Source organism: Halichoerus grypus, chromosome 5 (assembly GCF_964656455.1).
Source record: "Halichoerus grypus chromosome 5, mHalGry1.hap1.1, whole genome shotgun sequence".
NCBI lineage: Eukaryota > Metazoa > Chordata > Mammalia > Carnivora > Phocidae > Halichoerus > Halichoerus grypus.
Window position 1 is genome coordinate 175,447,019 of NC_135716.1, and position 26,146 is coordinate 175,473,164.

The 26,146-nt window shown below is 49.6% G+C and overlaps 2 protein-coding genes and 1 long non-coding RNA gene across 4 annotated transcripts in view; all 3 read left to right on the top strand.

The window, feature by feature from the left end:
- PADI2 (peptidyl arginine deiminase 2) overlaps window positions 1-11,509 on the top strand; it is a 44,235-nt gene extending 32,726 nt beyond the window's left edge. For both annotated transcript variants that reach the window (XM_036066980.2, XM_036066981.2), the window contains 6 exons: window positions 1,780-1,931; window positions 3,825-3,969; window positions 4,714-4,807; window positions 6,739-6,824; window positions 7,667-7,795; window positions 8,421-11,509. In XM_036066980.2, the coding sequence (XP_035922873.2) occupies window positions 1,780-1,931; window positions 3,825-3,969; window positions 4,714-4,807; window positions 6,739-6,824; window positions 7,667-7,795; window positions 8,421-8,654 (840 nt within the window). In that variant the 3' untranslated portion in view covers window positions 8,655-11,509. The remainder of the gene's footprint in view (window positions 1-1,779; window positions 1,932-3,824; window positions 3,970-4,713; window positions 4,808-6,738; window positions 6,825-7,666; window positions 7,796-8,420) is intronic.
- Window positions 11,510-20,382: 8,873 nt separating this feature from the next.
- Window positions 20,383-26,146, top strand: part of SDHB (succinate dehydrogenase complex iron sulfur subunit B) — a 29,905-nt gene continuing 24,141 nt past the window's right edge. Inside the window, exon 1 of the mRNA XM_036066982.2 lies at window positions 20,383-20,561. Within this exon, the coding sequence (XP_035922875.1) occupies window positions 20,490-20,561 (72 nt within the window). The 5' untranslated portion in view covers window positions 20,383-20,489. The remainder of the gene's footprint in view (window positions 20,562-26,146) is intronic.
- Window positions 20,589-25,565, top strand: LOC144381978 (uncharacterized). Its single transcript, XR_013448366.1, has 2 exons — window positions 20,589-24,683; window positions 25,281-25,565. It is a non-coding gene; the product is annotated as an uncharacterized LOC144381978 (long non-coding RNA).

Below are 26,146 nucleotides of genomic sequence, written 5' to 3' on the forward strand. Positions count from 1 at the left end.
GAGAACCTTCCCTAACCTAGAGCCCTCACCACAGGGAGACGGTGGTAGAGCCTGGCCTTGCATCTTGTTCCACCCCTTGACCTTGGGCAAGCCACTTAACCTCTTCAAGCCTCAGTTTGCTCATCTGTAAATGGGGCTGGAAATGGTATTCCACTCGCAGGATCATTGTGAAGATTGAAGGCACCTAGAAGACGTCCTGCTGCACCTAATACAATGATCATTATTAGCCCCCATTACAGTTGTCATTCCACAGCCCTGGACGTTGTCCTAGGTGAGGACTGTCCGCGTCTTCCCACACTGTGAAGGGTAGAGTCAAACCGGCCCCCAGCAGCGGTTGCCGCAGGCCTGAGAACCGAGGCCTCCCAGCTCCTGTTCTCACGTTCTTCCCAGGTCACTACCTGCCTTCAGTGTTCCAGGCTGGCCTGGTGCCAAGGTCCCGGGCTGCATTGTTCCTGGGGGCCTGGGCCAGGCCCGACTTTGTGCTGCGTGCCTGCCCGCCTGCGTGATGCCCAAAAGCCCAGCTGCCCCAGCCTCCAGCAAATCACACCTTGCCATCTGGGACTCCCGGGAGAGAAAGCGCTAGGCTGTGGCCATCCATGTCACTGGGCACAGCTATCCCTTGAGCCTCTCCACTGGGCCAGATTAAGCCACATCTTCCCACCTCAGGGGATTTTTTAACAAGAATTTTTGTCAGACAAGCTTAGTTCCAGCCCCAGTGCAAGTTCCCAAGCAAGCGCCCTACTTTTTCACCAAAAAATCCTGAAAGGAACCTTAAAATTCAAAGGTCCCTGGGGTTATATTGTGTGCCAACTCTAGTTTTTTGGAGCTCTGTTCTAAGAAGGATTCTGAGGCTCTCTGCGGACTCAGTGAACAAATACAGGTGGTTGGGAATGGGTTGGGATGGTCTATATGTTACATATCTGCCATTCCTGCATGTATTGGTCAGCTTTTACTAGGTGCAGCTGCAGTAACAAACAACCCCCAAAACTTAGTGGCTGACAACAACAAAGGTCCATTTCTCGCTTGCACTCTGTGTTGCCGGTTGGTCGGTTGTCTGCAGCCCTGGTTCCTCGTGCCTTCCCCATTCTAGAGCCCAGGCTGCAGGAACAGCCCCAGCCTGGGAAATGCCATTCTCCTAGCACAAGGAGAAGAGAACACTTTGGCAGACACACACAGAGGATCTTATGCGTCACTTCTGCTCACATTTCACTGGCCAAAGCTAGTCACATGACCGAGTCCAACACTGGGTGGGGAATTCTATTCCTTCCACTGGGAGATGCCACACACCAGCAATGGCTCAGGATGCAAAATCCTCTTCCTGGGAAGAGGGCAGCAAATCTCTGGGAACAAGGATACAATCTACCGCCCTCCTCTGGTACCAAATCCGACACCTCTTTTACAGATGGGGAAACTGAGGGTCAGATAAATAAAGAGATGAGCAGGGATGTCAACAGCACAAAATGAGAACTAGCCGTGAAGTCATCAAAATGTCTCTGTGTCTAGAAGCAGAGGTACATACAAAGACCCAGTGCACACACACACTAATCCACACTTATATACTGTCATGTAGGCCCACCCTCACACCAACCTGCCCACAAACTCAGCCTCCCCGTGCCTTGCCCCTTGCTCTTCAGTGGGAATAAGAAGACCCCCTAGAAACCAAGTGCCCACAGGGCCAGACCGAAGGTGGTGAAAGAGTAGTCATCAGCGGGTGGCTGACCCGGGGCTAAGGACCTCTGGCTACAGGAGACTAATGATGGGTGTGTGCCCTCTGCCCAGGGCCCAGATTTTGGCTACGTGACCCGGGAGCCCCTCTTTGAGCCTGTCACCAGCCTTGATTCCTTTGGGAACCTGGAGGTCAGTCCACCAGTGACTGTGAACGGCAAGACATACCCCCTGGGCCGGATCCTCATCGGGAGCAGCTTTCCTCTGTAAGAGAGGCCAGGGTGGGGCTGGGGAAAGTGGGGGTGGAGAAGTTACTCTTTCTCTTTAGGAATGGCCTGGGTTGCTCACACATGGAGTGACTGGCTGGGAAAATGAACCCCTTCTGTGACTTTGAAAAGATACAGACACTCTTAGAAATAAAACCAAGTTAGCCTTTATATCTTAGTATGACTTAGGATCTGATATAAAACTAAATAAATAGCTCTTCCCAAAATGGGAGGGTATATAATGAGATTTAAACCAGGTAGGGAAGGGAGGAAGGAATCCATAGAAGGTAACCGAAAGAGGCTGAGTGGGAAGGTACCATCAAGTCCTTGGGGTGACCCATACACAAAAGAGGGCTGAGAAGACACGGCCCTGCCCCAAAGCATGAGTCCCTGGCTCCCTGGCCTGTCCACAACACCATCACTCCCTCCCCAGGTGACCCTCTTCCCAATGAAAAGGCAGATTCTTCCTTGGTCAGGACAGTCACTGAAAGAGTGAGTACTGTGGGTCCTCATTTCACAAAAGGGCTGCCAGAAACCTGCATACATGGGATCAGCCAGGATTTGGGCACCAAGTCCCTCTGAGCCACATGGGATGCTCTACCTTCTGGGGGGAGGCCACTAGCCAGGCAGTGCCCATTTGCCCACCTCCTCTCCTCCCTCCACTCAATAACCACTCATCCATTCATCAGGTATTTCCCATGCCCCAGCCAAGTGCCAAGCCCAGTGCCAGCCATGGCATTCTAAACCTGAAACCCAGCCCCCGCCTTCAGGGAGACAGTGGAGATCACAGACATGAAACAGCAGGGAGTGGGGAGGGAGGACCATATACAGTGATAGAAAGAATGATAGGGAGCCAGGGAAACCCAAAGAGGGGTCCTTAACCCCTTTGGGGAGTCCAGGGAGGGCTCCTTGGAGATAAATATTTATTGAGGGCCTTCTCTCTGCCAGGCACTGTTCCTAGGCTCTAGGGATACATCAGTGAGCCAAGCAGACAAAGACCCAGCTCTTGGGAAATTTTCAATTAAGGTGGGAGGAGTACAGGAAATCAACATGGAAGCCAGCAAATGAGACCTTTCTGGATGCTAATAAGTTGCAATGAAGAAGGTAAAATAGGGTTACATGGTAAAGAATGATGCGGCAGGTGCACTTCAGCTTTTGTGGTTTTAAGGAAATGACTTGGGAATCGAGGCTTGAATGAGAAGGGAGCAGCCATGGAAGATCAGAGGGAAAGAGCATTTCAAATAGAAGGAACAGGGAGGGCAAAGCCTTTTGGGGCTAGCAAACTTAGGAAGTAGAACAAAGAGGAAGGGAGGGAGAGGAGGTAGCAGATCCAGGCAGGGGCCAAATCAGAGAGGAATTTCTTGGCCACTGGGAGGCCCTTGAGTAATAGTCTAAGGGTACTAGGGATCAAAGACCTCAGAGAGTCTAAAATTCAGGAAGGGCTTCCTGGAGGAGGTGTCGCTTGAACTGATTAAAGATGGAAGTTAAGTAGAAGTTAATGTAACAAAGAGGCACATGGGCTAGGGCAGATTTTGGAACCATGCCTGTGCCTTAGCCCCCTCCAGCAGTCCAGCAGGACCCCTGAGCACAGAAGCTGGTCTCTTTATATCCACTGACATCCTCAGGAGCTGAAAGGGCTGAAGGCTGGGCTCCGTGGCCTTCGTAGAGGCCATGGCTCCAGCTAACGCCTCCTTCTTTCCCCTTGGGCTCAAATGCCTTCCTGCGGTACCAGGGTCTCTCAGCCCTGTGGCTCAGGCTCCTTCCCGTGACTTCTGCTGATGCCACCCTGGATACAGCCTGGGTTGCAGAGGCTGAGCTCCTGTAGGCCCTCTGGTGAGGCAGGCACAGTGGGAAAGCATCTGAAGAGCTGCCTCCTCTCCACCCCTGCGCCAGGTCCGGCGGTCGGAGGATGACTAAGGTGGTGAGGGACTTCCTGCAGGCCCAGCAGGTGCAGGCACCTGTGGAGCTCTACTCGGATTGGCTGACCGTGGGCCACGTGGACGAGTTCATGACCTTCGTCCCCATCCCGGGCACCAAGGTGAGCTGGCCCCCGAGGCTAGAGTGAATAGGATGATGGAGAACCCATGTACTACCAGCTCTTGTCAGCAGGGGCAGGTTCTACAGGGAGTGGACTGCATAGAGGAAGAAGGAAGTAGGCTCAAGTTGGTTTGCCTGTTGTCGCTGTGGCGGGTAAATTTTTAACCCAATATACCAAAATATTAGCATTTCAACATGTAATCAATGTAAAAATATAAATGAGAGATTTTATGTTCTTTGATTCATACCAAGTCTTCAAAATCCAGTGTGCATTTTACTCTTAACCGCACATCTCAATTCAGATTAGCCCCAATTCAAGAGTCCAGTAATCACGGGGCTAGCGGCTACTGTATTTGCCGTGATGCTCTAGAGAACTCTGGGGTACGGGTCTGGGGCTTTTTCACTTTTTGAAGTGAAAGGAATGGCTGCAACTTCATACCCTAGAAATGTCACGCAAATGGCCCATCCTCTTGGCCACTGGGAGACGCGCTTCCACCCTGTCCAAAGCCATTTTGGACTCTGAGCTTTGACGCGATGACATTGCTGAGGTGAAGGAATTTCTATAGCAGGACGGGTGAGAAATACTCCCCTGAAACAGAGAAAACCCTGCCAGGCCACCTTTGCCCCTCGGCATGGGGAGACCTGAGACAACAGGCAGACAGGGCTCCGAGTCCCCAGGGACTCCCTCGTGCTCCCTGGCCCCTTCCCCTCTGCTGACACTGTCCCTCTGGACATCCTCTTGCAGGAATTCCGGATGCTCATGGCCAGTACGTCAGCCTGCTACAAGCTCTTTCGAGAGAAGCAGAGGGAGGGCCACGGGGAGGCCATCATGTTCAAAGGTGAGTGCCCACGGAACCTTGGCAGGGAGTGGGGAGCTGAGCCCCCAGAGAGATGCTCAGGAGGATGGGGCAGGTGATTGCTTTGCCCCTGGGCATCCAGCTCCCCTTCCCTGGGCGTCTGGCCTGCTCCAGGCTGTGAGGTCACCGTGGTGGGAAGGAGCCCTGGCCTCTAGTGACCCTCGCTGTGGTCAGCCGGACCATCGAGCCACCCACTGCTCCTTATTATCATCAGCAGTGCCAAATGCTTCTTTAGGCCCTGGCGTCTACTTTAAATGGCACCAGACCCAAAAGAGAGTTAACTGACATGCGATCTATATACAAGGAGCTTGAAAAGGAGATAGAGAAAAACATACACGACGCAATTTAGGGACAGGAAGAAAAGTGGGAGTAGATAGACATGATCTAGAGTCAGACAGTGATGACTGTCAGTCCCAGAGGGAGAAATTACCTGCTTCATGTAGACATTCCCTTAACTGGGACGGATGTTGACCGGGATTAGCTGTGCTCTTAAATTAATCATGGAAAGAGGGAAAGCTGGTCAGGTGGAGACAGTGAGCCAGGTTAGAGAGGCCGTGACAATTTCTTCCTTACATGTTTTTCTTACATTACTTTGTGTCACTTTTCAGGTTGGTATCTCCAATCTGCCTACTCCCAAAAGTCGCGTTATTAGGGCTGGTTAATACTTACATACATCACTGCCCGCCAGATCCAAAGGCAGTGTTCCTGATAGTGACTGGTATCTAGAGCAGACAAGGCCAGTTTAAGCCCTCTGTCCTTTTTTGATTCCCCACCAATGGGAAATCTTTTCCTTGGATTGGCAGGCATGAGTCTGGATTTTCTGGAGGCTTCTTTATATACTAATCATACCCTGAAGCTACCCATAGGATATAGAAACCATTATCTTTGTACAGATGGGTCCAAGTGGGGTGTGGAGATGGTGCAGGAAAAGGGTGTGACAGCCCCAATCTCTTTGCCACGGACAAGCTGCAAGACTGGGAAGTGCAACGGACCAGCAAACTCTTCTCAGATCAGGCAAAATAGAAGAAGGAGAAGGAGGAGGAGAAGAAAAAGAAGAAAGAAGAAGAAGAGGAAGAAGAAGAAGAAGAAGAAGGGGGAGGAAGAGGAAGAGGGGGAGGGGGAAAAGAAAGAAGAGGAAAGAGAAGGGGAAGAAGAAGAAAGAGGAGCAAGAGGAGGGGAAGGAGAAGGAGGAGAAGGGGAGGAAGAAGAAGAGGAGGAGGAAGAGGAAGAAGAAGAAGAATTATTATTAATAGCTTAGGCTCTGAAATCAGACTGTCTGGCCTGCATGCGGGCTCTGCCACCAGCTATGAGACCTTGGACAGGTCATTTACCTTCTCTGTGCCTCCGTTTCCCCATCTTTAATGCTAGCAGGTACCTCATAGAAATGCAGGAAAGATCCCTGAGTTAATCCCTCTAAAACATCTAGAAGGGTGCCTGTCACACAGTAGGTGCTCAATGAGTGTTAGGTATCACTAATCGAACAAAAATCCACGTGTGAACTAGGAGGTAGGTGCAGGCAGTGCGACCAGGGCAGGGGCCGAGCATGAGACAGGTCTGGAAAACAGAAGGGTGACCTCTGGGTACCTGCTTTCACCACCCTCACCTGGTCAGCTGCTTACCCTTAGAAGTAGGCTCCAGGTGGGAGAGCCAGGTACCTACTTGTGCCACCCCACCCTCTGGCCAGAAAGAGAGCAAGGCACCACCCCTTCGTCCCTGGTCCAAGCAACATGGTCACCCTGGCAGAGGGGCCTGGGTTCCCGGGGGCTCCCCTCCCGTGTCCCAGCCTGTCCCAGCTCCATCTCCCTCCTCCCAGCAGTTAGCCCAAAAGCTGGGGGGGGGGGTGTTGATAGAGGGGAGCACCCAGGCTGGGTACCTGAGGCCAGACAGTCCCTTATGACCTCTGACTTCTACAGGCTTGGGCGGGATGAGCAGCAAGAGAATCACCATCAACAAGATTCTATCCAATGAGAGCCTCGTGCAAGAGAACCAGTACTTCCAGGTGAGGGCGGAGCAGGGGGCCCTGGGAGGGAAGGGTTTGTGCCCAGTGACACCGATCACATCCTCACGGCTTCCAGAGGGAAGGACCAACGGCACATGTCAGAGGGAAGGGCCTCCATGAGCATTTGGTGCAGCCTCCCTGCATTGCTCCTGTGCTAAAGCCAGAAGCTAAATGGAGGGACAAAGGCAGGCGTGCAGGTCAGCAGAGGCCAGAAGCAGACAGGAAACCAGGGAAGGAAAGCATATCAGGCAGTCTCAAAGAGCCAAGAGCTCTGTGAGTCTAGAGCCCATGACATCTGGGGCCCTCTGAAATATGATGCAGGGGCGCCTGGGTGGCTGAGTCGGTTAAGCATCCGACTCTTGATTTCAGCTCAGGTCTTGATCTCAGGGTCATGATTTCAAGCCCCATATGGGGCTCCATGCCCAGCATGGAGTCTACTTAAAAAACAAATTAACTAAAAAATAAATAAATAAAATATGACACAAGCTCCAGGCTGCCCTCTAGAAAAATGCAAGTGTCAATATACGCCCTGGATTTTTATGTATTTTAGGGGATCAGAGTTCCCGGAAGTTTACCATGAATGGATCCCACCTTCTGAGTCCCCGTCTCACTTCTATCTAAAAGCATGATTTCTGTGATCTTCTGTCTTCTCTCTCTGTTACCACTGTCACCGGACCCTGGTGGGAGGGGCACTGGAGAGGTGGCAAGGGGGCTAGGTGAGCGCTAGAACTCTCCCTGGAGTGCTGGGGCCCAGGGTCTGCTACTGCAGACAGGAGCAGGGTTGACAAAGTGGCAGGAGTGTCCCCTCACTTGCCTGCCCTCCCTTTTCTCCCCTCACCCAGCGTTGCCTGGACTGGAACCGTGACATCCTCAAGAAGGAGCTGGGGCTGACAGAGCAGGACATCATTGATCTGCCCGCTCTGTTCAAGATGGATGAGGACCGCCAGGCCAGAGCCTACTTCCCAAACATGGTGAGGCACTCTGGGCCCCAAACCTCATCTAGGCTGATCAGGGGCAGCCAGATCCAGAAGGACCCCTCGGCTGAGGCTGTTCACTCAGGAGGTCCTGGTCCCTGTCCTGGCTGAGCCGCTCTGTGGCCTCTCCCACCCACCCCAGGCCCTTCACCCTTCTGGGCTGCATTCCCTCCTAGGGGTGAGATGCTCATCCTAGCTGCCTCCCTGGGGTTCTGGGAAATCCTTTCCCTTAACAGATAGGAAAGTACCTTCTAGTTAAAAAAAGGCCTTTACGGACAGGAGGGATGCTTGTTGTCGTAGAGGAGAATATTCTGTGAGACGGAGGGAGGTTAGAACACACACACTGATACACACTTGCACGCACTATTCGCACACATATAACCACGTGCAAGTACCTGTACACACACACGCATGCCGAGGTAGGTCCCCTGGTTTTCCACTTCAGCTCTGCCATGTATGAGCTGCTGTGCCCCCTCCGTGCCTCGGTTTCCTCATCTGTAAAATGGGGATGATCGCAACACCTACATCATAGGGGAGTTAGGAATGCCCAAGAGCTTAGAACAGGGCCCGGCGAGTAGTAGGTGCTCATTAAATGGGAGCTGTTGCCTCACCCCCATCACAGGTGAACATGATCGTGCTTGACAAGGACCTGGGCATCCCTAAGCCGTTCGGGCCCCAGGTGGAGGAGGTGTGCTGTCTGGAGACGCACGTGCGCTCCCTGCTGGAGCCCCTGGGCCTCTGTTGCACCTTCGTGGATGACATCTCCGCCTACCACAAGTTTCTGGGGGAGGTGCACTGCGGCACCAACGTCCGCAGGAAGCCCTTCTCCTTCAAGTGGTGGCACATGGTGCCCTGAGCTGCGGGGGGGCTGTGCTGTGCGGGTCTCAGCCTGTCACTAACCAAGATTGTGGCGGGACCGGCCCTCGTGGTTCTTAGGATTGCAAGACGCCCTTCAGCAATAATGGTCAGGAAACTTGGGGTGGGTGGGGGGGGAAGGATGATTATTTCCAGGACCTGGAAATTTTGCGGCACACCTGGGGCCACACAGCAAAGTCGCAGGGAGAGAGAGATGGCACAGGCCTGGGGTTCTGCTTTTTGGGGGGTCGAGGGTGGGGGCCGGGGCTTTTGCGGGCTCCTTCTTTATTGGTGAACTTAAAACATAAAAGCAGGAATGTAAAACTCGAGGACGAGGAAAATCAAGGAGCCCAAATGATCAGCTTTAGAAACCAGCCAAGATTTCTAAAACAAAGGAGCCTGGGGGAGGAGGAAGCCTGGACTTTTACGTAGTCCTGTGGCTGGCAACGAGCTTATCGGAGACAGCTTGCTTTGAAGTGGATACCTCAGGGATCAAAGCCCAAGTCAGGCACTTGCATCACCAAGAAGAGAAAACACAACTGTCGGGCTTTGGGCTGACACGACAGGGGCCCTGGCACGTCTCTCCTCCCTTCCTTCTCCAGACCCCTGGCACCAACCCCTCCCCCGCCAAGAGCTTCCCCCTGCCTGGCAAGGACTTGACAAGGCATGGACTGTCCCCCTCCCCCCGGAGGCCTCCGGGAAGGGGGTAGGGATTTGGGATATCTGTACTTTGCCATCTCTCAGAAGGGCCCCAGCGTCCACCAAAGTCACCCCTGATGAGTCTCAACTCGGTCCTTCCTGAAAACAGCTGTGCACTTGGCTGGCGTCTGTACAGCCCTGACATGCAAAACAAAGAAACAAAAACTCTGTACCCAAACCATTCCCCGAACAGTCCTTAGTCCATTGTCCACAATTGAAGGAAGGGAGAAGGGAAGAAGGTTCTGGAGGCTCTGGGATCGCCAGCTCTGGCAACCGTGCCCTGAAGGTCAAGGTAGATCCCCCGGAAAGGGACCCTGGGGCCCCAGACGTACCTTGAACTGCTGTCATCATTTCAAATTCAGCTCCCCTGGGGTGTGCAGGTGGCTGCCTGCAATTATTCATTCCTTCCCGGCCTCTCTCAGATCCCCTTGGCTTTCTCTCTGCAGTGTAGACATCACTGACTAGCTTCCCCATTCCCTGAGGGTCCAATAATTTAGCTTAGAACCTTCCCCAGAAGTGGATTTTATCAGACCTCTCCATTTCCAAGATGCTCCTTATACCTCATCTTTCTGGTGGACACAGGCTCTCCCAAATGCTTGCGGGGGTCCCCCCAGACCAGCGTCCTTGTACCTGAGAGCGCCGTGGGTGTAGATGCCCGGGCTCAGCCATATCCTTCTCCTGCCTGGTTCTCCATTCCCTGGGCAGTCCCTGGCCCCCCTCCTCGCATGCCTCCACTTCCTATTCCTGATGCCATCCCTCTAAGCAGCTAGATGGGGACTTTTTCACCATCAGCCAGGCTCAGACCTGCCCCCAGGATATGGTTAAAGACCCACCTCTTCTCCCCAGACCTTAGACCCAACATCTAAGGACCTGGCCTGGCCCCCAGCCCAACAGCCAGTTCTGGACCAGCTGGTGGCCTTAGACACAGACTGTCTCTCCCATGGAAGTTCACCGGCGCATTTGCTGAACACCCTCTCATTTACATAACTAGATTAATTCCCTGGCTCCAACCCAAAAGACTCGGTTTCAACTAAAAAAAATTTCCTTGAGGGCCAGCTGATGTCAGGAGAATAAGTGAATTATAATTCCACTTTGCAGGCTAAAAAGAACCAGTTTATAGCCAATGAGAGGGTTATAAATTTGTATTCTTGGGAGAACAGGATTTTCTTCTTGGGTTATTTCATTCACGCGTTCAGCAAACATTTGTTGTGTGCCTACTAAGCGCCAGGCACAGTGCTGGCTTCTGAGGTATATGGTGGTCAGTAGCACACTGGGCCTGGTCCCTGCCTCCTGGAGCCGGTCAGTTCTCAACATGCACTGTCCACATCTAAATGGCCAGCATTTGTCCTTTTAGTGCTGTGCTCTTTAGAAGCGGCAACCCACTATATTCAGGAAATGCCCAGAGCACAGATCTTCCTGCAAATCACTATTTTGGATGAAGGTGGAGGGTTCTTTTTCAACCAGGCCTCCTTTCCCACCCACCTGGGCCAGTACCATCCGACAGATCAGACCCCAGAGTCTTCAGAAGCTGTTGTGCCCCTGACTTTGGGGGCCAAAGCCCCAGATCTCTGCAACCCCAGAGCTGAAAACACCAAGTGCCTATTTGAAAGTGTTCATCTGGAGACTTAGAGTTTGTCGTGTGTGTGTGTGTGTATTAAGTTAATGTGGGGTTTGGGATTTTCTTTCATTTTTTTTCTAGTCCACCTTAAGAGGAAGTGAGCACCTCCCATGAGGAGACAGTGCGTGTTTATAGATTTTTCTAAAACTCTCCCCGTCGGTAAGTTGATAATTTCTGATGATTCTGGAGTGTCCAGGACTCAGACTCATATTTCCATCTTGCTTGCCCACCCTGCCTCGTGTGACTACCCTCAGCGTGTGCACCTCCCCCAATCCCCATGGACTCATCGCTCTTCCCCACCCCCCACTTTCTATAAATGTAGGCCTAGGATACAGTTCTGTGTTGCAAAACTCAACTAAGTTTCTGTTTCGATCTTTATTTTGAAATATTTTGTGTAAGAGGGAAGGGGGTTATGCCATGAAGATGGCAAGAAGCAGGGCACAGTTTCAACTTTCTGGATGAGAGACCATGATGGAGATCAAAAGATGTTTGGGGAAGAGCCTAATTAAATAGCAATAAAATAAACCATCAGAGGGGAAGTCATGTGTTGTGATGTTTGTTGTTGCCTCATCAACACAGCCTGGAGTGAAGCAGGCCAGACAGAGGCACTGTTCTGGTCTTGCAACGCCTGCTCTTCTGGGCACAAGGTCAGGGCTCAGCAAAGGTATCTCAAGAGTTTGGAATCCCCCACACATTCAATGGATGTGTATTACATGGCCACCACCCAAGGTCAAGACCAATACGCACAATAAAGTCTGGCTGTGTTTTTCTGGTGGTGTTCCCCAGAAGCAGACCCTGAAATGAGCAATTGAGAACAAGTGATTTATTATTTATTAAGTGAAGGGTACAGGACAGGGAAAGGGAAGAAGCCGAATGAGAATGTGACTTGAGGTGTAGCCTCAGCCTGATCACTGGAGAGCTCTGGAGCATAAGTGCAGCTCAGACTTGTCCCACCTGGAGGCAGAGTTTTGTACACCTGCACCAGCCAGTCATTGGCTATGGGGACTTTGGCTCTCTGAATGGGTAAGGTGGCACCAGTGGCCCATGAGCAATCATCTAAAGAGGATCACAGCTGCAGTTAGCAGCAAAATCACAGGAGCTGGGGAATGGGCTCACAACCAGAAGAGGATCTGGTAGGGCACCAACAGTGTCCACTGCTCTGGATCATATCATGTTCTTATAATATGGAATTGTTACATGTGGGCATTTGTGATTTGACCCATGGTATAAAAATCCATACTACATAGCCATGGTCTAACAGGGTCTTTGTGAACAAACTCTCTGAAGCCCAAAAATAAAGCCACCTAGTTGCTTGCTGAGCCTGGAAGCCACTCCTCAGCTCTTTGGAATGGACCTGGGGGCTTCTTGCCCCTCAGCCCCATCTTGGACTTCTGGACTGATGTTTTGGTGAAGCCATCTTAAGAAGAGACTGCAAAATGAAAACCACTAGTTCTCATACTCCAAGACTTAACCCGTGGGTCCAGCTCTCTGAGGTCATGCTTCCCTTTTATACCCAACTAAGGTGGCCCAAGCCACAGCAATGACAATCTTCGCTAGGGTTTCCCCAACCACCAATTTCTGAGACTCCCCAAGGGATGGTGGTGTGTTAAATCCAGCCTGGTGGTGCTTTCCTATCTTGGCCACTCACCTACAGCATGGCTGGAAGTCACCCTGAGACTTCTAGAACAGCACTTTCCAATAGAAATGTAATGCAAGCCACGCATGTAATTTTAAATTTTCTACTTGTAGGACATCTTCATTCAGATTAGCCACAAGTGGCTACCACATTTGAAAGCATAGTTCTAGAATCTTCCCTGCCAGGCTGAGCCCAATTATAAGAGTAGGCACATTCCTTAAATCCCCAGTGTCCAGCTAGTCTGACTGCAATAGCTAACAAAAGTTTATTATTATAATACCGAAAAGAGAAGCATAAAATAGACATCAGCCCTCCCTGGCCCCGGTGCGCAGAGCCTTGCCCCTCCAGAAGGTCCTCTTGCCTGAGTGTAGCTGCTGCCGTGTTACCAAAACTGCCCTCTCCCTCAGCAAGGCGAGTATCTTTGGCCATGCCACCTCTGCCCACTGTCAAGATGAGAACCCCCACCAGCCTCATAGAAAATAGAACCGCCTCGATTCTAGCCTCCTTCCCCTCACTGTCATCTGGGATACAACTCGAGTCCACACGTTACTGCGGGATGTTGTCTGCAGGTCCCCAGTGAGTGGAGTTGAAGTCTCCATTATCTCAGCCCCTTCATTCCAAACGGGACCTGATCCATACCTCAGCAGAGCCAAAAGCTTGTGGAAGTGGGATCCCTCCCCCCAAAACAAAAGAGCAGCCAGGGATGAATTCTGCCTGCCCAGTGCTACATATCCAGGATCTTCACCCAAGTGGCATCAGGTCCAGGGGACCGAGGGCGATATTTTTGGTAACTAAATATAGTGAGTGACATCAAATGACAGCACGTGGAATCTCATCCACCAGCTGAACAACCAGAAAAAGGACATGCCCAGGCAGAAAGCTCAGCTCTGCCGCCTTGTCTCCAGGCTGGCTGATGTGAGAAATCTGCCTTTTCACTTGTGCTTCACCTCTGGGCAGCCCAGGCTCCTTTTGAGCCCTGATCTCTGAGAAAACAAAGGTCTGGGCTTCTCTAGCTAGTCTGGAAGCAAAGTGCCAGGTTCAGGTCAAGCCTGCTTGTGTCCCAGCCCCTCACGCTCTATAAGCTAAGGCCCATTTTGTCCGTCGTGGGTATGCTGCCAGATGACTCTTACGGACTAGTCTCTGACCTGCATTCTGGAGCCCTCCTTACATGCTACCCTGCTACTGGAAATGTTACAAGGATTATTCTACTTACCTTCTGCAATTCCTGGCACATAGCGCTCGGCAAAGACTTTTTTTTTTTTAAGATCTTATTTATTTATTTGAGAGAGACAGAGAGAGCAAACTCACGGGGAGGAGGAGCAGAGGGAAAGGGACAAGCAGACTCTGAGCTGAGCGCAGAGCTCGACCCAGGCCTCGATCCCACAACCCTGAGATCATGACCTGAGCCAAAATCAGGAGTCGGACACCTAACAGACTGAGCCACCCAGGCGCCTCAAGCCACCCACGTGCCCCAAATACGTTTTGAATGAAAGAAAGAAACGCCTGTTTGGCTAGGCAATGGAAACAGAAAAATCAGCCCAACTAGATGTGAGGTGTTAACAGCCACCATTTCTTACTCACTGACTACGTGCCAGGCACCTGCCAGCTTGAACTATGTGAAAAGCTGTTTTGAAGGTCAAAATGATCAAATAGAGATGATTTCATATGATATTTTACATTCCTCATCGCCTCTGATTCCCCCCCACAGAGCTGTGGGGTTACTATCCCCACTTTACAGATAAGAAAACTGAGGCTCAGGGAGGAAGTGACTTGGCTCAAGTTTCCACAGCAGGAAGTAGCGGAACCAGGATTCCCACCGGGGTGATCTGACTCCAGACCGACCGGCTGAGCCTCTGCTCTGGACTACCCCGTCTGAGAAGCAGCTTCCTAACGCGAGTCCAGCGGGTCATCAGCTCTTTTATTCATAAATGTTTCCGTTGTGCCAGTCATTTCTTACTGTGGCCCATTAGAACCTTACAACAAAAATGCCCCACTACCTGCAAGCATATGTCTGGGGATTATAGGATTCCTATAAACCCCTCAAAGGCAACAGAGCCCAGGGTGAAATGACCTGTCCACAATGTAGTGTGTTCTCTCCAGGCTTCAGCTCAGGGTAAGATGGCATCTCCAAACGTGAGAAGCAAATTACATTCATTCATCTGCCGTATCCATTCTTTTTTCCAATTAACAGTTATTGTAAGCATCTATTGTACATAAAACTAAAGTGATGGTATGATTTCTCATCTAAACCAGAGTGAAAGGGGGCACTACCAATAATTTCACCCGGATAACAGGTGAGACAGGAACCACGCTGGGCAAACCAGGATATCTGTTCTCCCTGGAAACCCCTATGCATGAGACATGATCTCATCCCTCCAGGAACTGATAGCCAAGTCAGGGTGACAGACAGGAGTCAGGCTGATGGAGTAGGCACTTGACAAATATTTGCTGGAGGGAGGAATGAGAAAGGTACAAAGAGCTGTAGAATCATACACACACACACACACACACACACACACACACAATTTTTTCCAGCTGGGAGAGTGACCAAGGGTGGTCCTGGTGTTCATTTAGGCTAGAATGAGCATCGAATGAGTGTAGGAATGGATGGCTGGTCAGAGAAGGGGGGCTGCCAAGCTGAGCAGAGATACAAGGGGGCATAAATGTGTGCCCTATTTCAGAAATGGTGATCATAGCGAGTGGCTAAGACATAGACTAAAGCTATGCTGGAAACACAAGGGTTTGAGAAATAGGGACCCTCTGAAGATTGGGATAGCTGCAGCCACGTGATCAATCCTGCATTTTAGAAAGAGGACAGTAGGGGCGCCTGGGTGGCTCAGTCGTTAAGCGTCTGCCTTGGGCTCTGGTCATGATCCCAGGGTCCTGGGATCGAGCCCCGCGTCGGGCTCTCTGCCCCGTGGGAAGCCTGCTTCTCCCTCTCCCAGTCCCCCTGCTTGTGTTCCCTCTCTCGCTGTGTCTCTCTCTGTCAAATAAATAAATAAAATCTTTAAAAAAAAAGAAAGAGGACAGTAACATAAATATTTTTTACTGCTCTTAAACTAATAGGAAAATAATTTTTAAGGAACTACCTGAAGAATGATCAAACCATGGTACATGCCTACATTTAAACATTTGGCAGCACATAGATGAAATAAATCTATGAGCACTGACGTGGAAAGAGCTCCAAGACATTGGGGCGCCTGGGTGGCTCAGTTGGTTAAGTGTCTGCCTTCAGCTCAGGTCATGATCCCAGAGTCCCTGGATCAGGCTCCCTGCTCAGCAAGGGAGTCTGCTTCTCCCTCTCCCTCTGCCCCTACTTGTGCTCTCTCTCTCAAATAAATAAATAAAATCTTTAAAAAAAAAGAGCTCCAAGACAGAGCATTTGATGTTGGTATTTTTTTAAAAAAGGGAAAAAAGAACGTCAAGCAAAGCCATGAATTTCTATAGGAACATACATATGTATACACATGCAAAGAAAAAGATAGGGAAGCAATCCCATGAAACTGACAATAGTAATCACCTCTGGGAAAGGAAGTGTGACCGAGGGGATTTAAACTTTATCTATGTTGCTTGAAATTTTTACATTGTGAGAATTTAATTACATATGTATTTTTAAATTTTTTTTGAAAGCTGCCTGAAACCCGTGGCATCTTTTTTATGCTGAAGTCTTCCCATCCTGATTAGCATAATCTCTTTTATTCCTCTTTTATTCCCCCAGCTGGGCTTCCCACCACAGTTTAAGACTGACCAGCTCCTTACAGATACTAATTCATTTACTCCTGCCTGTGAGGAGACTGATTCTTTTTCCCCATTTTACATGATAGAAAAGTAATGCACAGAGACAGTAAGTAACTTGCTCAAGGTCACACGGCAAATGACTGATAAAGCAGCATTTGAACCTCCAATGGCCTGCACACTTAACCACTCCACCTCCCTGCTCTCTAGAAGGTCGAAATTGCTTTTAACTTTTTGCACCCCTCTGACTTGTTCTGTTTCCAGGGAGCCAATGTCTAGTCACTACCGATGAGTATTTACCACTATTTGTTTTTTGCGTTTCATTTACATGACTCTGTCTCTGATAGAAAGGGATGCTCAAAATTCAGATTCAGCTGGAAAGGGAATTTTATCATGGACTGTGTTGACAAAGCACACACCCACACACATCCAGAGGATCAAATTAACTGCTAATTTGAGAGTATGCTGGTGATGTGGCAGGCAGACGGGAGTGAGACAGAGGTTAGCAGGGTGGGTGAGCTCTAATTGTGTGTGCGTGTGTGTGTGTGTGTGTGTGTGTGTGGTGTGGTGTGATGCTATAGGGCCCAGCAACGTGACGGTCCCCAGAAGGCCTCGGGCCACTAAGTCCCAGCAGCTGAGCTGACTTCAGCTCTGTGAAACGCAGCCCCATCTGGAGTGGGGGGGGGGGGGCTCGTGACTTTTGCTCCGGGAGTTCCATAGAGGCTGCTCATGAAATTTGAGAAGTCTGTAACATATGATGGTCCTCAGCCCACTCAGAGAGAATATTTTGAGAAGTCTAATTACATGGTGGGGTTTAGAGGGAGGAGGGTTTAGATAAGCCCTTTCTAAGGGCAGGTTGAAAAGGGCTATTAGGGAGCCGTGGGCAGTTCCATGAGGCAGGGGCACCCCCTGCAGGTGGACCAGAGTAGCTGCAACCACCACGTTCCCAGGAGCCTTGGGTGGGCTGCCTAGAGCCCAGCCATCTCCCCAATGGAGAATACTGACCTCCTACCTGTATGACTTAAGTGAATTATTGACTCTCTCTGAGGCTCAGGTGCCTCAACTTTAAATGAAAGACAGAAATCCCTACCTCATGGGGTTGCCTTCATGATTAGACAGAGAAAATGTACCCAAAGTGTTCTGCAGAGGGCCCGATACACAGGACCAGTGAGTCTTCCAGAAGAGGCAGCTGACCTGGAGGCCATGCTGGGGGTTGGTGGTTGATTGGATGTGGCAGGGGGAAGAGTCGGGGTACATACCAGGTTTCTGGCTTGGTGGTGCTGAGAAGAGAGGAGCTGTGAACGCCTCAGGTGATATGTACGGTTGGAAACAGGATGAGTATCAGAGACCATTGGGACACCCAGATAGAGATGCTCAGGAGACAGCTGGACAAAGGGAAGGAGTCAGCCAGAAATGGAAGAGCGAGCCCATTGGTCAAAGGCAAATGAAATCCTGAATTTTGGACGAAAAGGCCCCTGAGTCCCACCACGGAAATTAATTGGGGTGAGGCGGGTTTTTCGCAGAGACAAATAACTCTCCCAGGCAATAAAATTCCCTGATATTTCTCCCCTAGATCTTATCTGATAAATCTCCCCTAAATCCTTGGCCTTCTGACTGGGGAGGAATCTGGCCAGGTTGCCCTAAATCACAAGACTCTAGAAATATAGTGGATTGTACAAATGATAGTTGATACACCACAATGGTTTTGGTTTTAATTTTTAATTCTGAACTGGATTTCCAGCCCTTGGGAAAGGCAGAGCTCCTAACGCAAGATTCCCACCCAGGATGGCTCAGCTTTCCCATTATCCAAAGACTAAGAACGTCTATTAAAAAATCTTCTAACCAAGAAGTGTTGTTATGAGGACTAGGGAAGACTATTTATGTAAATACATTTGTAAGTGATGAGGCTCAGCATAAACTTAAAGCACGTAGCCGACTGTTGAAAAGTAATACTTCACTCACTAGACGAATGGAAACAGACAAAAAAGCCTCGGATCTCACCACAGGGACATCTTGGGAAGATCTGTCAGGAGCAGGCCATGAAAACTTCTAAGCCCTGCAGCTGTGCCTTTCTGGAATCCCAAAGTTCAGGGCGGAGGTGCAGCCATCCAGGAATTTATTCCTCCATAACTCTGAGCTCCTCAAATCCCCATGAAGCCCAGGAATGATGTGACTGCAGGGCACGTGGGCCCCTTGGCACCAAGAGCCCCTCCATAAATCAAGGTCTCACTTCTGCTGACCTCAGACTGCTTTTTCCAAGGTGACCTGGGCAAAGTAAAAGGGTAGTCGCTCCTCTAGGAATAGTATCTGCCTTCGAGATGAAAGAATCATGAAAAAGCCAACAGGACCAATTCTCTAGAAACGCATTCCTTGGAGGGAGAGGATGCTCTTCCTTCATCTCAGAAGATAATTCAGCCAGGAGGAGTTAGAGTGACAATCTTCCCATGATTTCATCCAGTTTGGGTGGCCCAGGAGGCTTTGAGGCACACTCAGAGGAGCCCTATTCCTGTGCTGGGTCAGCCCCAGTGAAAAGTCAAGGTGACCTCAGCCCCATCAACAGTTGCACTCAAGATGCCCCCGCCACCCCAGGAGCCTCCCGAATCACAAAACCCTACATCAGCTGGCCCAACACCCTGATGATACAGGCAAGGAAACTATAAGCCAAAGATGGGGAGGGACTTGTTCAAGGTCACACAGGCTTGAGAAGATTTGAGGTTAGACCCAGGGGTCCAGGCTGTTTCTTGTGGCCTCACTACACCCCTCCTTTAATGAGGCCACAGAGCAATGTAGCCAGGTTCCAGCCCAGGGCTCCAGAAACTTAGCCCCAACAAACCAATTTGTCTGGCCTTCTCAATTTCCCCAGTCACATCTAAATGATCTGTGAGAAAACCAAAGACTGTTAAAAGGTGCCCTTCATATGTCAGAAACAAGCAGGCAGGGAAGGGAAAACGCCATTCCTGACAAACACGGGTACCTGCAAAGCCAACCGCCTACATAAACTTTGCCAGAGGTGACCCAAGAGACCAAGGAACTTGGAGGACTGAGGTAATCAAGCCCCCAGAAGGAGGCAGGCCCCGAGATGAGCCACGGAGAGCTCAGGGAAAGCAGCTGAGAGGACTAAACTGAAGACGGACACACACAGACTTCTCGCACAAGACTGCTGGGGGGGCTTAAGTGAGATGATGAAGCCCAATGCCAGGCATATCGCAGGTGCTCAAGCAATGGTTTCTGGTGCTATATGACTAAGTAAGCCACCAAGGGCTGGCTCCCCTCTCTCCACTATTTTACAGAGCAGAGCTCGCTGAGGTGTGAGTGCCTGGTTGTCCGCCTAGCTGACAGTAAACCCGGTGAGGGCAGGTACTGTGCCTGGCTTGCTCACTCACTACAGCTGCCCAGCGCCCAGTACAGAGCAGTGCTGCTGGTGTATCTTTGGATGGATGGATGGATGGATGGATGGATGGATGGGTGCGTGGGTGGGTGGATGAATGGATGGATGGATGAGTGGGTGGATGGATGGGTGAGTGGATGGATGGATGGATGAGGGAGTGAGTGGATGGGTGGGTGGGTGAGTGGGTGGATGGATGGATGGGTGGGTAGGTGGATGGATGACCCATCATCTTTGACATCCGCTCCGTTCCTTCACCAACCGAGGAGTTTCTCGAGATGCAGGACTCTCCGTGCTGAAACCAGGACAGTCTCGGGCAAACCGCAGTGTCTGACAACTGTCTGACTAAAGCCACTAAATTCATCACTAAGAGATGAGTGATACTACTGACAAATTTTCAGGAAGAAAGGGGGCTAAGACAGGGACTGGACTCAGATCGGATGGCTCCTCCCTCCCCATCATCTAAGCCTCGGTCCTTCCAACGCCCTCCTTCTCAGACTCCGCCCCCTTCTGGGAAGGTCACCTTAGGAAGGCGGGAGGCCAATTGGGCATGCGCCGCGCACGCCGCAACTGCGCACGCTTGGGTTGGCTTTCTCCGCCTTCCCTCCGCCCACTCGGGAAACCGGAACCGCCTCCCACTCGGCGGCTCCAACGCGGCTAGCGGGTCCTGGGTGGACGCCGGCTCGGCGCCGCGGTGCTGGGCGGGACGACGGCGGAAAGCCACCTCGGGGTTAAGGGGTGGGGCGCGACGTCAGAAGCCAAGATGGCGGCGGTGGTCGGAGTCTCCTTGAAACGCCGGTTCCCGGTTGCAACCCTTGGCGGAGCCTGCCTGCAGGTGAGGTGCGGGGCGGGAGGGAGCGGGCAGGCAGGAGAGTGATGGAGGCGGCCTGTTGCTGAGGGGGCCGTGGAGGAGGCCGAGAGAGCACAGCGCAAGGCCTCAGGGAAGGGGAGGACCCGCTCCCGCTGCGCAGTGCTCGGGTCTGGGCCTGGAACATCCCTGTCCGTTATCCTTCTGCCCCTCGCCGCAGCTTGGGAGGTTATCAGGGCGGAGACGATTTTTTTTTTTTAAGATAAGAAAGAAAAGTTCAGAGAGGAGTCTCGAGTTGCCCAAGGTCACATGGCAAGCGAGTAACACTGTTGGAAGCAGAATTCGAATCCAAACCTTTGGGCTCCAAGCCCTTTCTCTGTCTTCAAACTAGCCCCTGTGGAAGAGACATACCTGCGGGAGTGGGAGGGATGCGAACTGGGAGGCGAGGTCTCCTCCAGGATGCAAGATTGAGGGCTCAGTAAACGGGCTGGACCGGGATCGGGAAGGGAACAGCAGGGGAAGGGAGAAACGGAGGCAGATCACTCTGTCTCCGGAAGGATCTGGACCCTTCCCCTAGTGGGGGTTTGCGGGAAAGATTGGCTGCCTTACAGCAGTGTCATCCTCTTAGTGTCCCTGTCTGTAAGGGGCGTACAGCAATACCGAGCGCAGAGTTTTGGCACGGATCTCGTAGGTACGGAGCTTGGCGCTGCCCTTATGTATTTGTTTATATTACTCAGTGTGCGGTGATACGTTTCCCCACACCCCCCTTGTATTTTCAGGAAACCACACACTTCTAATCTATATTGTAAATGGGAATTTTTGTAAGGGGAAGGGAAATCGCCATTGCACACATAAGGGACTTACAAATCCCTTTCAAATCTGTTTCCTCCTCTGGGCTCCTCAACAACCCCTGCAAGGTGGGTGAATAGCAGTTCTTACCTCCTTTGTAGAAGTTTGAAAACTGAGGCCCGGGAAAGAAAATTTTACTTGTTCAAAATATCATGGCCAAGAACTGGAAGATACAGGACCTAAATCCAGTTTTTTGAACATAATATGAGAAAAACTCCTAGCACAGATCTGGGCACTGATGAACCAAGAATTAGTTCCTCTCCCCTTCTTGCGCCTGCATGAGAATATCTCTCATTCTAAGTACTGCTCTGGCCCTGTAACAGTGTGTATGGCCCGTCTTCTGGTACTAGCTCTTTCCAGTATGCTATATGTGAACTCGGACAAGTCATTTTATAGTCTTTCTGAAACGGGGAGATAGGGGAGAAGGACTGCCTACCAGAGCCTCAGGTTGGTGTCCTCTGAGCATTAAATTGATGACTAATAATGACCTTGTTTACCAGTTCCTTTTATAGTTGCTGAGCAAGCAATTAAGTTGTGAGAGCCCCACCAATGAGAGTGAGTTCTAAAGCTCAGGTCCCTCTTTTCTTCCATGAATGAGTTGAGGAGAAGGCTAGTTTCATAGGTCAGTTTCGTAATTCCAGGTGAGGCCATTGCAGGGTTTCCTGAGGGCAGAGAGATAGGAGAGTCCCTCCTCTCCACCTCTTAGGAATCTGCATTCATTCCCGTAAAAGCCACCTCAAAAGAATCCAATAATGAGGGGCGCCTGGGTGGCTCAGTCGCTAAGTGTCTGCCTTCAGCTCAGGTCAAGATCCCAGGGTCCTGGGATGGAGCCCCACAGCATCAGGCTCCCTGCTTAGCGGGGAGTCTGCTTCTCCCTCTCCCTCTGCCTGCTACTCCCCCTGCTTGTGCTCGCATGTGCACGCTCTCTCTCTGTCAAATAAATAAATCTTAAAAAAAAAAAAGAATCCAATAATGAACTTGGTATATTATCAATAGGTAATATTCAGGTTCCTAGGACTCTAAGATATGGTAGGATTTCTCTTCTGAATTCCTTTTATGCATTAGTCTGCACCAGTGAACCATAGTTCTTGCCTATAGTGTTTAGCTATAAGGTATTAATTGATTGTGTTGCCTTATTCGTCTAGGCTGTGAACAACGTTAGGGCAAGTACCGCCTTCTCTCATTTATGTATCTCATTGCTCTTAGCACTGGCAGGTCTTAGGATACCTGTCTGCCAATCAGAATAGTAGAGAAACTGATCATATTGCCAGTGTTGAAAAGCAGAATTACTTTCTGGGCTATGCTAGTCGCTTGACCCTCCAGTTTAATCTTATGAGGTAGATATTAATACTTCCTCCTCTTTATACAAAAGAGGAGATAGAATCAGAGAGGTTAAGTAATTTGCCAAAGAAACACAGCTACTAAGTGGTAGAGCTTGGATTTAAACCAGTGCCACGAACACATTTCAGAAGCAAGCCTGCACTTTCCGTTTTACTCAGGTTTATACAGACTCCTTCGCCTTCCTCCTCCCCATTTCCACACCTTTCTTTCCTACCTCCAAATTGGTGTCTGTTCTGTTGAGCTCCAAGCCTGCTCCTTAAGGAAACTTTCCTAAAGAAATAACAAGGCCGGGGCACCTGGCTGGCTTAGTTGGTAGAGCATGCAACTCTTGATCTCAGGGTCATGAGTTCAGGGCCCCACATTGGACTTAGAGCTTACTTAATTAAAAAAAGGGGGGAGCACCTGGGTGGCTCAAGCAGTTGAACGTTGGACTCTTGGTTTCAGCCCCACGTGGGGCTCTGCACTCAGCATTGAGTCTGCTTGAGGTTTTCCCCCCTCTGCCCCTCTCTGCACATTCTCTCTCTCTTTCTCTAAAATAAAATCTTTTAAAAAGGGGGGGGCACCTCAGATGGTTGGGCGTCTGCCTTCGGCTCGGGTCATGATCCCGGGGTCCTGGGATCGAGTCCGCGTCAGGCTCCTGGCCCAGCGGGGAGCCTGCTTCTCCCTCTCCCTCTGCCTCTCCCCCTCTCATGCTCTCTCTCTCTCTCTCTATCTCTCTGTCTCAAATGAATAAATAATTTTTTAAAATCTTAAAAAAAAAGAAAGAATATTCTCCAAAGTTTGAATCTCAAATAAACAACCTCCATCGAGTACATTTAAAGAAATTTGCTAGGGGTGCCTGGCTGGCTCAGTCAGTAGAGCGTGTGGCTCTTGATCTCAGCGTCATGAATTCAAACCCCACGTTGGGCATGGAGAAACAAAACAAAACAAACCTTACAAGGTCCTATGTGGTCTGGCTCTCCTGGTAACTTCCTAATTTCCTTCCCCATTCCTATCTCACTCACTCACTCCATTCTCAACAACATTGACCACCTTGTTGCTCCTCAAACACGTGTCCACCTCAAGATTTGTGCTCAGTGTCCCCTCTGCCCAGTTTGCTCTTCCCCTAGATGCAGACATGGCTTGCTCGCTCACCTCCTTCGGGTCTTGCTCAACTGTCAACCTTTTCAGTGAAGTCTTCCCTGGCCACCCCATTTAGAATTGTAGAATTATAGCCAGGACCCCCACCCCTCCTTTTTATTGTCCTCCCCCCGCCCACTGCACTTATCCCCTGGGCCCACATACTATCGATGTTACTTGTGTGTGCCTCCAGCCACTGTAAGCTCCACGAGGATCAGAATGTACATGTATTTTGCCCTTGATCTCCAGGGCCTAGAACAGTCCCTGGAACATAGAAGTTCTATACATAGAACATATTTATTGAACAAATAAACAAATGAATAGGTCTGGGCTAGCTACTACCTAAGATCTTGCTAATTGTATGAGTTGAGTGTTCTTAGGTTTGTTTGTGAAAAGGAATTACCTTTTTGTGCTGTTCTGTTTTGGATTTGCATTTTTGCCACAGACAGAATGAGTAAAGGGTTGAACTTTGCAGTCAAATGACCCGTGTTTGAATCCTGGCTCTTTTGTTGTATGATTTTTACTTTCGTTTTTTAACTGAGAATAATAAAACTTCCCGTTGTGGAGATGTTGTAAAGATTAGAGACAATTTAGTACAGCATTTCATACATGGTAAGGGCTCAGTGAATGGAAGTTTTGTTTTTGGTTTTGGTTTTTTGGTTTTTTGGTTTTTGGTTTTTGGTTTTTTACTTCTGCTGGGACACCTGTGTAACAAATTTTTAGATTTCTCTATTGCACGAATTTATTTGTTCTTATCGCAGCTGCCATATTCCTCTGGATTAACTCTTAGTGCAGCCCTCAAGTGAACCACTCCTTCACTTAGAACCACAGCTTCTTCTGGTAATTTTGATTTCCATATCTTCTCTCCTGCTTCCTGTTAGCCCTCCCCCCCCATCCCACCAAGTGTTGTATAAAATATACAAAATGAATTTAAATTAGTTGTTTAGAAAAAATTAGTAACACTTTGGGGTACCCCAAAACTTATGTTAGGGCTCATTGCCTTATAGTACTCTGTTGTGATGCACCCCTGCATTGTTTTGTCTCACATCATTCGTAGGATAAGAATTTAAATGATCTTTGAAAAACCTAATCACATTTGGGGAGATCTGCATGAGCAAGTGTAGACCTTTGTATTTTTGTAGAGTGCCTATGAAGCAGACATAGGTCTTAGGAAGAGGTGTTAAGGTGAGGACCTGTGGCAGGTGGTGGCCGTTCACCTTCAGTAAGCCTTTGTGGGAGTGAGACTGAGCTTCCTGGGACTGGATGCCTTTTGCCCTCTGACAGAACTATTAAAGCAGCCTTCACAACCGTGGAACTAGAGCTGGCAACTCCAAAGTCCCAGGTTCTTTTGAAAGTCCAAGCTTTACTAATGTTTTGGCCAAAAAAAAAAATTGAAGGAGTTATGTTTTAAAGGCATTTTGTCCCTCTTTCTTCTAGCATCTACCACAGGCAAGGCAGCCACCCACCCAACTGTGACACAACCCAGCAGTTACCTTCCTAGGCATTTATCCCAGAGAAATGGAAACATGTTCACAAATACTCATTTTAACTTCATTGTAGCCAAAAACTGGAAACAACCCAGATGTCCTTCAGTGGGAGAATGGCTACACAAGCTGGAGTCTATCATACCATGAAAAGCTACTCAGTAGTAAAAAGAAACACTACTTGGATGAATCTCCAGAGAATTATGCTGAATAAAGAAAAGCCAATCCCAAAAGGTTACATACTAGATGATCCCATTTATATATAACATTCTTGAAATGACAAAATTATGGGAATAGAGATGGATTAGTGATGGCTAGTAAGGGAGGGAGGCATGAGGGGTGGGGTGTGGCTTTGATAAGAGCAATACTGGGGGTCTTTGTGGGGATGGGAATGCTCTGTGTCTTGACTGTACCAGTGTTGATGTTCTGGTTGTGGGATTGTGCTGTAGTTTTGGACAGTGTTTTCACAGGGGGGAAATTGAGTAAAGGATATGAGAGATCTCATTATTATTTCTTATAAATGCATGTGATCCGGTATCTCAAAATGAAAAGTTTAATTTTTTTTAAAAAGCAACAAACTCTGGATATATACAACACTGTGAATGAATCCCAGAAGCATTATGTCGAGTGAAAGAAGCTAGACCCAAGTCCGATTGCATTTATATGAAATTCTGTAAAAGGCAAATCTGTAGTGATAGAAAGCACAGCAGTTACAAGGGTTAGGGAGAGGGCACTGATTGTAAATTTAGGAACACTAGAGAACTTTCTAGATGGAAATGTTCTGTCATAATTATGGTAGGAGTTATACTGCTTTGTTAA